The 17,801-nt window shown below is 41.3% G+C and overlaps 1 protein-coding gene across 3 annotated transcripts; it reads right to left on the bottom strand.

Annotated features, from left to right (window-relative positions):
- Positions 1 to 517: 517 nt before the first annotated feature.
- LOC115131819 (sodium channel subunit beta-1-like) lies at positions 518 to 17,771 on the bottom strand. 3 transcript variants are annotated; one of them, XM_029663830.2, is made up of 8 exons: positions 17,466 to 17,771; positions 15,901 to 16,079; positions 15,526 to 15,747; positions 15,200 to 15,366; positions 6,769 to 7,006; positions 6,435 to 6,576; positions 4,846 to 4,920; positions 518 to 894 (listed from the first exon to the last, which is right to left on the bottom strand). In XM_029663830.2, the coding sequence occupies exons 3-7, from the start codon at positions 15,572 to 15,574 to the stop codon at positions 4,851 to 4,853; spliced, it is 666 nt and encodes a 221-aa protein (XP_029519690.1). In that variant the 5' UTR covers positions 15,575 to 15,747; positions 15,901 to 16,079; positions 17,466 to 17,771; the 3' UTR covers positions 518 to 894; positions 4,846 to 4,850. The 3 variants fall into 3 exon arrangements, with proteins under 3 accessions (XP_029519690.1, XP_029519691.1, XP_029519689.1); XM_029663831.2 differs by having other exon boundaries at positions 15,912 to 16,079; XM_029663829.2 differs by lacking the exon at positions 15,901 to 16,079.
- Between the last annotated feature and the right edge of the window lie 30 nt (positions 17,772 to 17,801).

Here is a 17,801-nt window from a genome sequence, read left to right as displayed (position 1 = left end):
TCAAGCATCTTGTCGTGACAAAATATCCAGTTTAAAACGGGAACGTTTTTTATCCAAAAATAAAATACCGCCCCCAGAGTTTCAAGAAATTTGTGGAGTGGTTTAAAAACTAGTTTTAATGACTCCAACCTAAGTGTATGTAAACTTCCGACTTCAACTGTATACGTTAACTAGGCACTACATAATTTTGGTTAAGTAGTTTTGAGCAGTTTGATTAAGTGATAGTTAATTGTATTGTTAAAAAATGACAAGAAAAACATATCAAAGTAAAGTGAATATTGCATTTTGAAGAACAGATACTTAAATTGAATATATATTCAAATTAAAAGAGCGATTTGATGCAGTGTTACGAGTGGCTTTGTGAATTTGGTTTGTTGTACTCAGTCAATTGAAAATGTACTTAGTTTTGAAACATGAGCCATTTTGATGATCTGTTTTGATTTTTGTGCTTAGAGTTGTGAAAATGTACCACATATTGTACTCGTGAAAATTGCACAAAAGTCAATGAAAACTTAAATACAGTGTGTGATAAAGCTCTCTTGATAACCATTTAATCAGATTAATTCTCTCACAATAACTCTTAATATAAATGTACATTCACTTTAGAGAGAGATCGATACAACCCAAAAAATACCTTGATGAAGGATTCATACACATAAGGATTCATTAGTTGAATTAGTTACATGCTTTTGTGTGTAATACATACAGAGGTGCTGATATCATGCTACTTTCAAAGTAATGATGTCATCATATCACATTTATCCATTAACGTAACAGGAAAAGTAATAAAGACTCAGAAAGTGTAGATACTGTGCATCTTCAGGATGTCTTCATGCGATCCAAGGGGTCGTATAGCTGATGCGGCCAGTTAATAGATGGAATCCCTTTGCATTCCTGAAAGCAGAAGCAAACATCAATAGATTACACATGGCATACAGTGCCTTCAGAAAGTATTCGCACCCATTGACTTTTTCCAAATTGTGTTGTGTTACAGCCTGAATTTAAAATTGAGTAAACTAACATTTTGTGTCACTGGCCTACACACAATGCCGCATAATGGAGTTCTGTTTTTAGAAAGGTTTACAAATTAATACAAAAGAGCACATCAACGTACTATAGGCCTGTAGAAATATAGATTTAAAAATAATTTAAATCAATGAATGTCAAGTTCCGTTACTGTATGTGTGGAAGACCATATACTGTAGTGTCAAATTAAAGGCAACATTAACATATTGAAGTGATGTCTTGAGTGAATATTCAACCAAAAAAGGTCAGGATTAAAAAGTCACATAATAAGTTACATGAACTCACTCACTCTCAATAATAGTGTTAAACATATATTTTTTTGACTACTTCAATTATCTGTATGGTCCCTCAGTCGAGTAGTGAATTTCAAACACAGATTCAACCACAAAGACCAGGGAGGTTTTCCAATGTCTCACAAAGAAGGGCACCTATTGGTAGATTGACAATCCCAATGTACACTGCTCAAAAAAATAAAGGGAACACTTAAACAACACAATGTAACTCCAAGTCAATCACACTTCTGTGAAATCAAACTGTCCACTTAGGAAGCAACAGCGATTGACAATAAATTTCACATGCTGCTGTGCAAATGGAATAGACAGGTGGAAATTATAGGCAATTAGCAAGACACCCCCAATAAAGGAGTGGTTCTGCAGGTGATAACCACAGACCACTTCTCAGTTCCTATGCTTCCTGGCTGATGTTTTGGTCACTTTTGAATGCTGGCGGTGCTTTCACTCTAGTGGTAGCATGAGACGGAGTCTACAACCCACACAAGTGGCTCAGGTAGTGCAGCTCATCCAGGATGACACATCAATGCGAGCTGTGGCAAGAAGGTTTGATGTGTCTGTCAGCGTAGTGTCCAGAGCATGGAGGCGCTACCAGGAGACAGGCCAGTACATCAGGAGACGTGGAGGAGGCCGTAGGAGGGCAACAACCCAGCAGCAGGACCGCTACCTCTGCCTTTGTGCAAGGAGGAGCAGGAGGAGCACTGCAAGAGCCCTGCAAAATGACCTCCAGCAGGCCACAAATGTGCATGTGTCTGCTCAAACGTTCAGAAACAGACTCCATGAGGGTGGTATGAGGGCCCGACATCCACAGGTGGGGGTTGTGCTTACAGCCCAACACTGAGAAGGATGTTTGGCATTTTCCAGAGAACAACAAGATTGGCAAATTCGCCACTGGCGCCCTGTGCTCTTCACAGATGAAAGCAGGTTCACATGTGACAGACATGTGACAGACGTGACAGTCTGGAGACGCCGTGGAGAACGTTCTGCTGCCTGCAACATCCTCCAGCATGACCGGTTTGGCGGTGGGTCAGTCATGGTGTGGGGTGGCATTTCTTTGGGGGGCCGCACAGCCCTCCATGTGCTCGCCAGAGGTAGCCTGACTGCCATTAGGTACCGAGATGAGATCCTCAGACCCCTTGTGAGACCATATGCTGGTGCGGTTGGCCCTGGGTTCCTCCTAATGCAAGACAATGCTAGACCTCATGTGGCTGGAGTGTGTCAGCAGTTCCTGCAAGAGGAAGGCATTGATGCTATGGACTGGCCCGCCCGTTCCCCAGACCTGAATCCAATTGAGCACATCTGGGACATCATGTCTCGCTCAATCCACCAACGTCCGCCACGTTGCACCACAGACTGTCCAGGAGTTGGCGGATGCTTTAGTCCAGGTCTGGGAGGAGATCCCTCAGGAGACCATCCGCCACCTTATCAGGAGCATGCACAGGCATTGTTGGGAGGTCATACAGGCACGTGAAGGCCACACACACTACTGAGCCTCATTTTGACTTGTTTTAAGGACATTACATCAAAGTTGGATCAGCCTGTAGTGTGGTCTTCCACTTTAATTTTGAGTGTGACTCCAAATCCAGACCTCCGTGGGTTGATCAATTTGATTTCCATTGATAATTTTTGTGTGATTTTGTTGTCAGCACATTCAACTATGTAAAGAAAAAACTATTTAATAAGAATATTTCTTCATAGGATGTGTTATTTTAGTGTTCCCTTTATTTTTTTGAGCAGTGTATGGGTATCAATACACACAGTCACTACAAAGATAAAGTCGTTCTTCCTAACTTATAGTAAGAACATCTCAAATAAGCAAAGAGAAACGACAGTCCATTATTACTTTAAGTCATGAAGTTCAGTCAATATGGAACATTTCAAGAACTTTGAAAGTTCAAGTGCAGTCGCAAAAACCATCAAGCGCTATGATGAAACTGGATCGCATGAGGAACGGTACAGTAATGGAAGACCCAGAGTTACCTCTGCTGCAGAGAATGTTCATTAGAGTTACCAGTGTCAGAAATTGCAGCCCAAATAAATGCTTCACAGAGTTCAAGTAACAGACACATCTCAACGTCAACTGTTCAGAAGAAACTGTGTGAATCAGGCATTCGTTGTTGAATTGCTGCAAGGAAACCACTACTGAAGGACACAAATTAGAAGAAGAGACTTGCTTGGGCCAAGAAACACGAGCAATGGACATTAGACCAGTGGAAATTTGTCCTTTAGTCTAGAGTCCAAATTGGAGATTTTTGTTTCCAACCGCCATGTCTTTGTGAGGCGCGGTGTGGGTGAACAGATGATCTCTGGAATGTGTATTTCCCACTGTAAAGCATGGAGGAGGAGGTGTTATGGTGTAGGGGTGCTTTGCTGGTGACACTGTCTGTGATTTATTTAGAAATCAAGGCACAAATAACCAGCATGGCTACCACAGCATTATGCAGCGATACACCATCCCATCTGGTTTGGGCTTAGTGGGACTATCATTTGTTTTTCCACAGGACAATGAGCCAACACTTGTTGTATTCGGCGCATGTGACAACTAAAATTTGATTTGATTTGAAAATGTATTGACTCAGGGGTGTTAATGTAACTAACAATTTAACCGGTAAGTTGTTTTTTTGTTTGAATTGTTTACGTGTTCGCTATGCGGGGAAAATGATAAGACAAGTGGAACTACGTGGCTAAGAACTGTTGTAACGGGGATTATTATCATTGAAGGCAATCCCGCGCTGTGTTAGCTAAGTGTCCATGTCTTCGGGGGTAGTAAAGCTAGTAAAGGTTGAAGTGTGTATGTTAACACGGTAACGTTATAATAATTAAGCATGAAGCGTGAATTCATGCCAGGAATAATACGTTTTTGATTTCCTCCCTTCTGCAATAAGCAGACAATGAGGTATTTTTCCTTTATTCGTGTGTTTAATCTGATACAGTTATAGCTCCGGCTAAGCTGTTTGTGTGTAAGCACTTCAGAGTTATATCAAGCTAATAAGTCACTCGTAAGACAAGAAAGTTGTAAGAGTGTGTTTAACTGTATTTTCATTTACTTTATTGTTCTCACGGAGGGTGATAATTCTGACTAAAACTACAGAATAAAGCCACCAGGGAACAGCTGTGATCGTGGTTACTGGAGTGAGCTACCGTTAATACTTATCTAAATGAGATATTTCTGTATTTAATTTCCATTACATTTGCTAAAAAAAATCATATATATATATATATATATGTTTCACAATGTCATTATGGGGTATTGTGTGTAGATGGGTGACAAAACAAATCTATTTAATCAGTTTTGAATTCAGGCTGTAACACAACAAAATGTGGAATAAGGGGTATGAATACTTTCTGAAGGCACTGTATCCTGCGCCAAGAGAGAGGTCAAGGAGAGTTGAACTCTGTTAGATGAAAATGCCTCTCCATGTGCATGAATCTGATAGTTTAATTGTGTAGGCTACTATGTGCTGTGCTGCATTTACATTGTTTATACTTATCTTTTTACTTGCTGATAGCAGTTTTTTTCATGACATACCTGGGTTATTCTGCCACTTGCACCCCTGCACAGTTATCTTTACTCTCTGAGGCTATAGCTAAATATTCTGCATTCCTGGAAAGAAAGGAGAAAGATAGAAATGGTTAGAATATCATCATCCGCTTATTACCTAAAAACCTGATATTTCATCTCATGAAGATTGATAGAGGACTCTAGTGCCCAAATACCTGTTTAAGCATAGGCAGAGCCATTAAGGACTTACACCATTTTGACATAGTCAACTTCCTATGGATTAAGGAAGGATCACATAATTCCATGCAGCTCATCAGGAGGGATCAGCCAATGAATTATACGTGTGAGAAAACATTCCATAACTACAGGTGGCATTAAATCGCTAGGCTTTGCTCTATAACTGTTCAAACAACAAACACACTCCACCCTTTCAGTTTGTTTATTAACTCATAGTGGGACAGATAAAATGTTTCATCCTAACTATCTCTATGTTTTCATCCTAACCTTAATCATTCATCCCTCCATCTATCCATCTATAACCATTCAAACTACTCTCATTACTTAAAGCATTTCAATAAGTTAAACTACACTGCATATCTCCTACTATTCCTATGTCTATTCCACTCTTTTTTATCTATTCATTCATATCCTCTATCAATCCACGTACTCCTCTAACCTCTCTATCCATACAACAACACGTCTAACCTTCTTTCATCACTCCATCCATCCATAATAACTTTCTTTATCCTTCTATCAAGCAACCATGCATCCAACTTAAGTAACCAGATGTATTACTTTAATGTAGCAAAGCGAAGCAAGCAGTGTCGACTGAGCTAACATTCAATCAGAGACTGAATATCATTTATTTAAATGGCAGCTTATTCAGTTTCGCCATTCAGCAAGCACCATCGCTTGCAACTGCTGTGCTTTTGCCATCCAGCTCCCCAGCCTCCACCCGCTTTTGGTCCTGTTATTCTATCTATGAGGGGCATGGCAGATACTCTGCTCCCTACCTATAGCTTGCTTTTGATTGTATACATTAATTGAGCACTTTTCCCACGTTGGCAGCACCCCACAGAGCACAGCCTAAACACCAAGGCCAAATGTAGTATCATACACATTTTATGTTCAATGAAATGTGATGTCAACGGAATACATGAGTTCCCCTCCTGACACAACTATATTTAACTCCAACTTCTTTTCAACGTGAATTTTACATGAGCTTTTAAGCTATTTAAACATACTTCTAGACTGCTGAAGCAAGCAAGCAAACGTTTTTCAGGAAAAGTACCTTCTTTGGCTTTTCTAGAGAGTGGAAAATGTGATGATTGTGAGACACAGAGATGGAAAGAATGAGAGAGAATGGGAGTGGCAAGAAAGACGAAGATCGAGAGAAAGACAGACAAGAGTACAGGGAGAGAATATTGAACAAGGAGGAACAGAGGAATTGCACTACTCAGCACTATGGAAGAGAGAGGAGAGAACACAAATCAACAGGATGGACAGGTTCATAACAGACAAGGGCAGTGAGATTTTACGTAGGGAGACCGTAATAGAGGACCTAAAACGAAAGGATACAGCTGCAGGAGAGGAAGTAGGGTTACAGTGTTACTCACGCGCTTTCTCTTAATGCTTCCTCTCCTGCAGCTGAGATCTTTCTGAAGCAGTATACCATCTCTATGTAGAGCCAAGCCTGTAGCCCGATGATGGACACATACATCATCACCTCAGAGACTATGGAGGCTGTCCCTCTGGTGGCTAGAGAGAGAGGGAGAGAATGGGAGAAAGAGGGGGGAGTCAAAGCACTCAGTAGGCACCACATCGGCTCTTAGCACTTACAAAACACTTACAAGCTTCATTTCAAGTCCTAAATGTTTCCTAACAATCGGGATAATTGACATCGGAATTCAAATTGCTTACAAAAAGCATGTCTGTATTGTAATACTGAACCTTTAGCCACCACTTTCAGGTGCACAAGCTTGCTGACAACAGTCTGGTATTCGTAGAACTCATACGTCAAGAGCCGGTGGAAGTGGCAACTGTAGGTGCCCGAGTCATTGAAGGTGACATTGAAGAGGTAGATGGATGCATCCTGTATGTCTTGGCTCCTCTTACTGCCGTTCCAGTCGACGCGCTCCTCAAAGCGCTCATCCACAATGTGGGGGCCCTCCTCATCGTAATTATATATCTAATGACACAATGAAATCTGGGTTGTTCCCCTGGCACTGAAGATCTCTCGGTTCACTTCCTAGATCCCCACCCATACCTGGCAACATCCAAAGGATACAGCTGTGTTTTGAGAGAGGTCCCTTGATTAGGAAAGTATACCCAAAGTTACATACAGTAGCTGTGAGCATTCGGAAAGTATTCAGACCCCTAGACTTTTTCCACATTTTGTTACAGCCTTATTCAAAAATGTATTTAAAAAATATATATATCATCAATCTACACACAATACAACTTAATGACAAAGCAAAACAGGTTTTTAGAAAAGTTTGCACATTTGTGACTCGGTTCAGGAAACTAGGGATATGTCGAAGGGTCACTACTTCACAGGAGAGCCATTTGAATGTCAACTTTTTGATTTTATCAAAATGCGTTTTTTTGCAGAAATGCCTTCTGGAACATGTAAACTTTCATGTGCCTTAAAAACAAAGTTGTATGCCATCTGTAAATAAGAATAACATTGTTAAATTACGAGTCTAGTTGGTTTAGTCACAGAAAAAGACAGCAACCATGATTGGCTGAGATAATGAGTGGGCTGGACATGCCGAGAGATGAGTTCAGATTGGTCTGCAACATAGCATGTTTCTGTCTATTTGAGCTGATCAGTATGTGTAGGTAATCCTGTCTAACGTGGCTTAAAAATATATATATTGCGTAGTAGAACTGCATAAGTATGGCACTCCACTTTCTGGAGGACTGAGTTTTGAAAACAGTGGAATTAGAGTATGATAGCTAAGGAGATGGAGGAAACACCTGTCTCCGGATTACATCTTCAAACTAAGGGCAACCAGTGGCGCAGCGGACTAAGGCACTGTATCTCAATGCTAGAGGCATTATTACAGGCCCTGGTTCAATCCCATGCTGTATCAGAACCAGCTATGATTGGGAGTCCCATAGGGTGGTGCACAATTGGCCCAAAGTTGTCTGGGTTTGACCAGGGTAGGCAGTCATTGTAAAATAAGAATTTGTTCTTAACTGACTAGTTAACATTAGCTGGTTCACTCAATAACATTACATGCATAATCTTATTATTTGTATCTCTGAGCAATTTACTTGCTAGTTATAGCTAGCTAACATTGAACCTGGATGGTTAGCTACCTGTAAATTCATGCAGGGTAGTAACGTCATGAGTTGGGATTATGGTTAATTGTTTACCTACAGTTGAAGTCAGAAGTTTACATACACTTAGGTTGGAGTCATTATTAAAACTAGTTTTTCAACCACTCCACACATTTCTTGTTAACAAACTATAGTTTTGGCAAGTCGTTTAAGACCTCTACCTTGTGCATGACACAAGTAATTTTTCCAACAATTGTTTACAGGCAGATTATTTCACTTATAATTAACTGTATCGCAATTCCAGTGGGTCAGAAGTTTACATACACTACGTTGACAGTGCCTTTAAACAGCTTGGAAAATTCCAGAAAATTATGTTATGGCTTTAGAAGCTTTTGATAGGCTAATTGACATAATTTGAGTCAATTGGAGGGGTACCAGTGGATGTACTTCAAGACCTACCTACAAACTCAGTGCCTCTTTGCTTGACAGCATGGGAAAATCAAAAGAAATCAGCCAAGACCTCAGAAAAAAAGTGGACACCTCCACAAGTCTGATTCATCCTTGGGAGCAATTTCCAAACGCCTGAAGGTATCACGTTCATCTGTACAAACAATAGCACGCAAGTATAAACACCATGGGACCGCGCAGCCGTCATACCGCTCAGGAAGGAGACGCGTTCTGTCTCCTAGAGATGAACGTACTTTGGTGTGAAAAGTGCAAATCAATCCCAGAACAACAGCAAAGGACCTTGTGAAGATGCTGGAGGAAACAGGCAGTTTCCTATATCTCAGTAAAGCGAGTCCTATATCGACATAACCTGAAAGGCCGCTCAGCAAGGAAAGAGACACTGCTCCAAAACCGCCATAAAAAAGCCAGCCTATGGTTTGCAACTGCACATGGGGACAAAGATCGTACTTTTTGGAGAAATGTTGTCTGGTCTGATGAAACAAAAATAGAACTGTTTGGTCATAATGACCATTGTTATGTTTGGAGGAAAAAGGGGAAGTCTTTGAAGCCCAACCGTGAAGCACGGGGGTGGCAGCATCATGTTGTGGGGGTGCTTTGCTGCAGGAGAGACTAGTGCACTTTACTAGTGGACATATTGAAGCAACATCTCAAGACATCAGTCAGAAAGTTAAAGCTTGTTCGCAAATGGGTCTTCCAAATGGACAATGACTCCAAGCATACTTCAAAAGTTGTGGCAAAATGGCTTAAGGACAACAAAGTCAAGGTATTGGAGTGGCCACCATAAAACCCTGACCTCACTCCTATAGAAAATGTGTGGGCAGAACTGAAAAAGTGTGTGCGAGCAAGGAGGCCTACAAAATTGACTCAGTTACACCAGGGGGAATGGGCCAAAATTCACCCAACTTATTGTGGGAAGATTGTGAAAGGCTCCCCAAAACATTTGACCCAAGTTAAACAATTTAAAGGCAATGCTACAAAATACTAATTGAGTGTACGTAAACTTCTTACCCACTGGGAATGTGATGAAAGAAATAAAAGCTGAAATAAATCATTCTCTCTACTATTATTCTGACATTTCACATTCTTAAAATAAAGTGGTGATCCTAACTGACCTAAAACAGGGACTTTTTACTGAGATTAAAAGTCAGGAATTGTGATAAACTGAGTTTAAATGTATTTGGCTAAGGTGTATGTAAACCTCCGACTTCAACTGTAGCTAGCTGTCTTAATAAAAGACTCCACTATGCAAGTAACCATTTCAATAGAAATTCACTGCGACAACTGTTTATAGACGTAGCTGTTAAATTTGCTCTGGCTATCAACTCTGATTTCAGAGCACTCTCATTTGAGTGTGCCAGAGCACAGAATAACTGCCGAATATACGAACGCTCAACACATTAAATATGGCCGGTGTCAGTAAACGTCGGCAATAAAGCGTAAATTGTTTCCAGCAGCACAGTTGCAGTCACCAACACCCTGGATAAGGCCCATTATCAGTAACCATCACTCCTTGTGTTCCAATGGCATGTTGTGTTAGCTAATCCAAGTATCATTTTAAAAAGCTAATTGATCATTAGAAAAGCCTTTCGCAATTATGTTAGCACAGCTGAAAACTGTTTATCTAATTAAAGAAGCAATAAAACTGGCCTTCTTTAAACTAGTTGAGTATCTGGAGCATCAGCATTTGTGGGTTTGATTACAGGCTCAAAATGGCCAGAAACAAACTACTTTTTTTCTGAAACTCGTCAGTCTATTCTTGTTCTGAGAAATGAAGGCTATTCCATGCGGGAAATTGCCAATAAACTAAAGATCTCGTATAACGCTGTGTACTACGCCCTTCACAGAACAGCGCAAACTGGTCCTAAACAGAATAGAAAGAGGAGTGAGAGGACCCGGTGCACAAATGAGCAAGAGGACAAGTACATTAGAGTGTCTAGTTTGAGAAACAGACACCTCACAAGTCCTCATCTGTGCAAACTGATCCAAGATCCAAGATGGCGTAGCAGTACAGACGTGGTTTGTCGTCCTCTCGTTTCCTTTTGTATTTTTCATCTTTTTTGTATATATCTCCATTTATTTTCAATCTCTTTTCCATTTTAAAATTATATATAACTTCCGGTAACCCGCCTCACCCAATGTGAAACGGATCTGCTATTTTTTTTAGACCTTATAGCCAAAACCTCCATCAGAAGCTAACCAGCTAATTAGCGACTAGCTATTTAGTCATTGTTAGCCACTGCTAGCAGCCTTTACCTTCTGCACAGACACCAGCCGTTTAAAAAACAAATTGCCTGGATAATACTTGCCAGTCTGCCAGTATCGGAGTGTTTTCTCCACTACAACCCCGGATTCCTGCCGTAAACCCTTGGCCATTGCTCCTGATCATCACAGCTAGCTATCTGCCACCGAGTGACCCAGCCCCGAAGCTAGCCCTGAGCCAGGCCCACCTCCCGGCCTACTCTGTGATCACTCGGCAACTCAGCCGATGCCTCCCGGACTCTACACCAACACGGCTAGAATCCACTACTCCACCAGATCCTTGCCGAAAGCTCTGGACCTTTGCATCGGATCATCGCTGCTAGCTAGCTGCTACCGAGTGGCGATAGTGGCTAACACCCCTGCCCCGAAGCTAGCACCAGTTAGCCGCGAGCCGGGCGCATCTCCCGGCTAGCAAACGAAATTACTACAACTACAATATCCCAGCGATCACTGCCTCATTGCCTGCATCCGCAATGGGTCCGCGGTCAAACGACCACCCCTCATCTGTCAAACGCTCCCTAAAACACTTCTGCGAGCAGGCCTTTCTAATCAACCTGGCCCGGGTATCCTGGAAGGATATTGACCTCATCCCGTCAGCCGAGGATGCCTGGTCATTCTTTAAAAGTAATTTCCTCACCATTTTAAATGAGCATGCCCCTTTCAAAAAATGTAGAACTAAGAACAGATATAGCCCTTGGTTCAATCCAGACCTGACTGCCCTCGACCAGCATAAAAACATCCTGTGGCGTTCTGCATTAGCATCGAATTGCCCCCGTGATATGTAACTTTTCAGGGAAGTTAGGAACCAATATACACAAGCAGTTAGGAAAGCTAAGGCTAGCTTTTTCAAACAGATATTTGCATCCAGACCCAAACTGTTATAGACCTATATCCATCCTGCCCTGCCTTTCTAAAGTTTTCGAAAGCCAAGTTAATAAACAGATCATTTCGAATACCACAGTACCTTCTCCAGTGTGCAATACAGTTTCGAGCTGGTCATGGGTGCACCTCAGCCACACTCAAGGTACTAAACAATATCATAACCGCCATAGATAAAAGACAGTACTGTGCAGCCGTCTTCATCGACCTGGCCAAGGGCTTTCGGCTCTGTCAATCACCGTATTCTTATCGGCATACTCAACAGCCTTGCTTTCTCAAATGACTGCATTGCCTGGTTCACCAACTACTTCTCAGACAGTGTGTCAAATCGGAGGGCCTGTTGTCCGGACCTCTGGCAGTCTCTATGGGGGTACCACATGAGTTAAATTCTCAGGCCGACTCTTTTCTCTGTATATATCAACGATGTCGCTCTTGCTGCGGGTGATTCCCTGATCCACTTCTAAGCAGACGACACCATTCTGTATACATCTGGCCCTTCTTTGGACACTCACAAACTTCTACAGATGCACAATCGAGTGCATCCTGGCGGGCTGTATCACCGCCTGGTACGGCAACTGCTCCGCCCACAACCGTAAGGCTCTCCAGAGGGTAGTGAGGTCTGCACAACGCATCACCGGGGGAAAACTACCTGCCCTCCAGGACACCTACACCACCCGATGTTACAGGAAGGCCATAAAGATCATCAAGGACAACAACCACCCGAGCCACTGCCTGTTCACTCCGCTATCATCCAGAAGGCGAGGTCAGTACAGGTGCATCAAAGCTGGGACCGAGAGACTGAAAAACAGCTTCTATCTCAAGGCCATCAGACTGTTAAACAGCCACCACTAACATTGAGTGGCTGCTGCCAACACACTGACTCAACTCCAGCCACTTTAATAATGGGAATTGATGGGAAATGATGTAAAATATATCACTAGCCACTTTAAACAATGCTACCTAATATAATGTTTACATACCCTACATTATTCATCTAATTTGTATACGTATATACTGTACTCTATATCATCTACTGCATCTTTATGTAATACATGTATCACTAGCCACTTTAACTATGCCACTTTGTTTACATACTCATCTCATATGTATATACTGTACTCGATACCATCTACTGTATCTTGCCTATGCCGCTCTGTACCATCACTCATTCATATTTCTTTATGTACATATTCTTTTCCCCCTACACTTGTGTGTATAAGACAGTAGTTTTGGAATTGTTAGTTAGATTACTTGTTGGTTATTAGTGCATTGTCGGAACTAGAAGCACAAGCATTTCGCTACACTCGCATTAACATCTGCTAACCATGTGTATGTGACAAATACAATTTGATTTGATTTGAACTAACCTCCAAATGAGCTTCATACAACACTCCTTCCATGGCCTCCAACTGCTCTTAAATGCTAGTAAAACCAAATGCATGCTTTTCAACCGTTCGCTGCCCACACCCGCCTGCCTGACTAGCATCACTCCTCTGAACAGTTCTGACTTAGAATATGTGGACAACTACAAATACCTAGGTGTCTGGCTAGACTGTAAAACTCTCCTTCAAGACTCATATTAAACATCTCCAATCCAAAATGACATCTAGAATCGGCTTCCTATTTCGCAACAAAGCCTCCTTCACTCACGCTGCCAAACATACACTCGTAAAACTGACTATCCTACCGATCCTCGACTTCGGCGATGTAATTTACAAAATAGCTTCCAATACTCTACTTAGCAAACTGGATGCAGTCTATCACAGTGCCATCCGTTTTGTTACCAAAGCCCCTTATACCACCCACCACTGCAACCTGTATGCTCTAGTCGGCTGGCCCTCGCTCCATATTCGTCGCCAGACCCGCTGGCTCCAGGTCATCTAAAGCTCCTCCTTATCTCAGCTCACTGGTCATGATAACAACACCCACCCATAGCACGCGCTCCAGCAGGTATATCTCACTGGTCATCCCCAAAGCCAACACTTCCTTTGGCCACCTTTCCTTCCAGTTCTCTGCTGCCAATGACTGGAACGAATTGCAAAAATCACTGAAGCTGGAGACTTAAATCTCCCTCACTAACTTCAAACATCAGCTATCTGAGCAGCTAACTGATCGCTGCAGCTGTACATAGGCCACCCAATCTCACTACCTCATCCCCATATTGTTTTATTTACTTTTCTGCTCTTTTGCACACCAGTATTTCCACTTGCACATCACCATCTGCTCATCTATCACTCCCGTGTTAATTTGCTAAATTGTAATGGCCTATTTATTGCCTTTCCTCCTCACGCCATTTGCACACACTGTATATAGACTTATTTTTCTATTGTGTTATTGACTGTACGCTTGTTTATTCCATGCGTAACTCTGTGTTGTTGTTTGTGTCGCACTGCTTTGCTTTATCTTGGCCAGGTTGCAGTTGTAAATGAGAACTTGTTCTCAACTAGCCTACCTGGTTAAATAAAGGTGAAATACATTATTATTTTTTTAACTGGCAGCTTCATTAAATAGTATCCGTAAAACACCAGTCTCAATGTCAAGAGGCGACTCAAGGATGCTGGCCTTCTAGGCAGAGTTGCAAAGAAAAAGCCATATCTCAGACTGGCCAATAAAAATAAAATATTAAGATGGGCAAAGGAACACAGACACTGGACAGAGGAGCTCTGCCTAGAATGCCTGCATCCTGGAGTCGCCTCTTCACTATTGACGTTGAGACTGGTGTTTTGCTCTATGGACAATTCCTTCAACCTCATAGCTTGGTTTTTGCTCTGACATCCACTGTCAACCTTATATAGACAGTTTTGTGCCTTTCCAAATCATGTCCAAGCAATTGAATTTAACGCAGGTGGACTCCAATCAAGTTGTAGAAACATCTCAACGACGATCAATGGAAACAGGATGTGCCTGATCTCATTTTCGAGTCTCATAGCAAAGGGTCTGAATAAATAAATCATTAATGTAAACATTTTTATACATTTGCAAAAAATATTCTAAACCTGTTTTTGCTTTGTCATTATGGGGTATTGTGTGTAGATTGATGAGGGGGGGGAAATATTTTATACATTTTAGAACGAGACTGTAACAAAATGTGGAATATGTCAAGGGGTCTGAATACTTTCCGAATTCACTGTATCTGCTTATCGGCTGTCCCAGTGGCCCTAGTGATCTCTGAGATCTAAAATGTCATCCAGATTGATTCTATCTGAACTGCACGCAGCACTCTGTCATATTATGTGGTTGGGCATTGTAGTATGTGCGTGTGCGTGTGTGCATGTGCATGTAAGCGTGCAAACCTTTGTGTGTTGTGCCTTGTGGTTGTGGGCTTAAGGATGGGCTCCGGACCATACGGAGTAAGACAGGTTTGTCTAAAGGACAACGTAAACCAATCTGCAATGACGCTGTCGGTGTGATTGAAGCGTAATCCTACAATCTACTGCTGTGGCAGCAATTTGGACTACTATAGCAATCATAATCCATCTCAGATACTCACATGAGCAAATTCAGCTTCCCCTTTGGCCTTGAAATACCAGTTGACCATGGCAGAAGCCTCCACCTCAGGCCTCATCTTACAGGAGATGCAGCCCAGTTTGAACCCTTTGCCTGCAACGGCCTCAGTGTCCGAGTCCACCTCTGAACAGGCCCCATGGCACAGGGACACTTGATACAGAAGAGAGAAGACATGTTATTAGTGCTTAACATTTTGGTTGTAGAAATGGGTAGATTCATAATTCAATAGTACACTGAAGAATATCCATATACTGAAAGATGTGACTATACACAAATGGTCAATCCACAACGGTGGTCAACTCCACTTACCAAAATGGGAACAAAGCAGAAACAGGAGCAGCAGTCGCACAGCAGACATGTCCTTAAGTGTAATGTAGCAATGAAAGTACAGATCCTAGGGCTGAGAAGCCTAAAAAAGGCTCTTCTTTGAACACTTGATTGTAAGATATTCCTTTGAGATGTTATCCAGGAAGACGTTGTTTGAGCAAAGTAAGAAATGGTAGGGACTGAAGTTGCTTCCTCCAAAATTACCTTAGAAATAACAACAATAGAAGTCCCAACACCTTCAATACTACATTTGACATGATAAAATACTTAAACTAACACTTCATATAATAATAATCAAAATATATGTCATCAAGCAGATGCTTTTATCCAAAGCAATTTACAGACATGCATGCATACATTTTACTCACTGGTGGTCCCGGGATTGGAACCCACCATCCTGGCATTGCAAGTGCTATGCTCTTGGTGCTATGCTCTTGGTGCTATGCTCTTGGTGCTATGCTCTTGGTGCTATGCTCTTGGTGCTATGCTCTTGGTGCTATGCTCTTGGTGCCATGCACTTAGTGCCATGCGCTTCTCTTTAAATGGGAAAAAAACTTTTCATCAAAGACTATTGCATTAATTAATTTACTTTGTTACATAGGCTACTGTTTCCATGCACAGTGAGGATACATGCAAGTATTATCATTAATATTTGTTTACAATTAAAATGTTATAGGAAGACTCTGGAGCTTGTTGATTTTAATTAAATAATGTTCCTTTGAGTGGATGATTACTCACTCTAATAAAGTGTAAACTATTAAACGCCAATAGGCTAAGAACTGACCTTCTAGAGAACAAGCAGAAGAACAAGCACACATTTGTTGTTGTTTTGGCTCTGTACTCTAGCACTTTGGATTTGAAATTATATAATGACTATGAGGTTAAAGTGCAGTCTGTCAGCTTTAATTTGAAGGTATTTTCATCCAAATCAGGTGAACCGTTTAATTATAGCACTTTTTGTACATAGTTATTCAGGATTCTCTGTAATCACGGTAGCATCCACATTAATGTAGAAGGGGTTACAAAACATACTATATTCTTATTTACAATAAAAGGGACTCCACATTTACACACACCATTCATTTATATTGGACACAAAATAATCTGAAGTCACAAGCTTGATGTAATCATTGCATGCTAGGAATATGGGACCAAACACTAAACGTTTGACTACTTTAATACACATATAAGTGAATTTGTCCCAATACTTTAGGTCCCATAAAATGGGGTGACTATGTACAAAACATGCTGTAATTCCTAAACGGGTCACCCGATATGGATGAAAATACCCCTGACAGTCTGCACTTTAACCTCATAGTCATTGTATCATTTCAAATCCAAAGTGCTGGAGTACAAAGCCAAAACAACCAAAAAATGAGTCACTGTCCCAATACTTTTGGAGCTCAGTGTATCGCTAAACTATAGCTGTGATTATGGTCATATTTTTCTATTGTTCCAGATCTTTGTTGACACAAATTGTTTACAAATCTACACCCTGGCCTGGGATTATCAGTTCCCTGAAGTCTTAATATCAATTACACTGAGCTATTATTATCTTTACAGGCTATTTATACCAACTGTAGTCTGATGTTCTATTAGAATAATAGGCCTAGTTCTAAATGATATTCACATGGTTATAAAGGCAGTGCACCACTAAAGATGGCATAGCTTTGAAATTAGTTTATATATTAAGTTTATTTGAATAATCTGTCGATACTGTAGGTCTATGGCTCAATAGGCTAATGTAAAATCGCATGCCACAGAATAGGCTACATTAATAATTAATTGCATGCCATATGAAAGACGACCTAGGCTACGCTACATAAGCTACATACCAATTATATATCTAATTTTTTTTAGGAACACTGTAAATGTTTTATTGCAATATTTGGTTTAAATAATCATATTTAGCATTGTCTCACATTTTACTGCCCTCACGTTGTCCCTTCTGAAAAAAATAGCCTCCTTATCCCGATTTGTCCGTTCTCCGGGGAAAATGTGGGCTATCCTTTCCTTCTGAAGGATCAACAAATTATTTAATGAAGCGCTGTTCTTTTGAGTGGCAAAAATTATCCCACGCATCAAAGGACCCTGGATATTTCTCACGGGCTGGCATTGCGAATAATACAGACTTCTTTCTCCCTCCCTGTCTGGCGTTATTTTTTACCGCAGTGCATCTGACTGCAGCATCTTCCAAACTGAGCAGGACAACTGTGTGAAGCTAGCCACAAGGAATAGCCACAATAGTTGAATGAGGT

This window comes from Oncorhynchus nerka, linkage group LG7 (assembly GCF_034236695.1).
Source record: "Oncorhynchus nerka isolate Pitt River linkage group LG7, Oner_Uvic_2.0, whole genome shotgun sequence".
Classification (NCBI taxonomy): domain Eukaryota; kingdom Metazoa; phylum Chordata; class Actinopteri; order Salmoniformes; family Salmonidae; genus Oncorhynchus; species Oncorhynchus nerka.
This window is presented reverse-complemented; position numbering and strand designations above follow the sequence as displayed.

What these genes read in the sequence shown, in the direction of transcription:
- LOC115131819 (XM_029663830.2), bottom strand. Translation starts at nt 15,574, where the DNA reads ATGTCTGCTGTGCGACTGCTGCTCCTGTTTCTGCTTTGTTCCCATTTT. An exon ending in GGGAAGCTGAATTTGCTCAT is followed by an intron (nt 7,007 to 15,199) that starts GTGAGTATCTGA and finishes TTGTGTCATTAG; the next exon opens with ATATATAATTACGATGAGGA. An exon ending in CCTGAAAGTGGTGGCTAAAG is followed by an intron (nt 6,577 to 6,768) that starts GTTCAGTATTAC and finishes CTCTCTCTCTAG; the next exon opens with CCACCAGAGGGACAGCCTCC.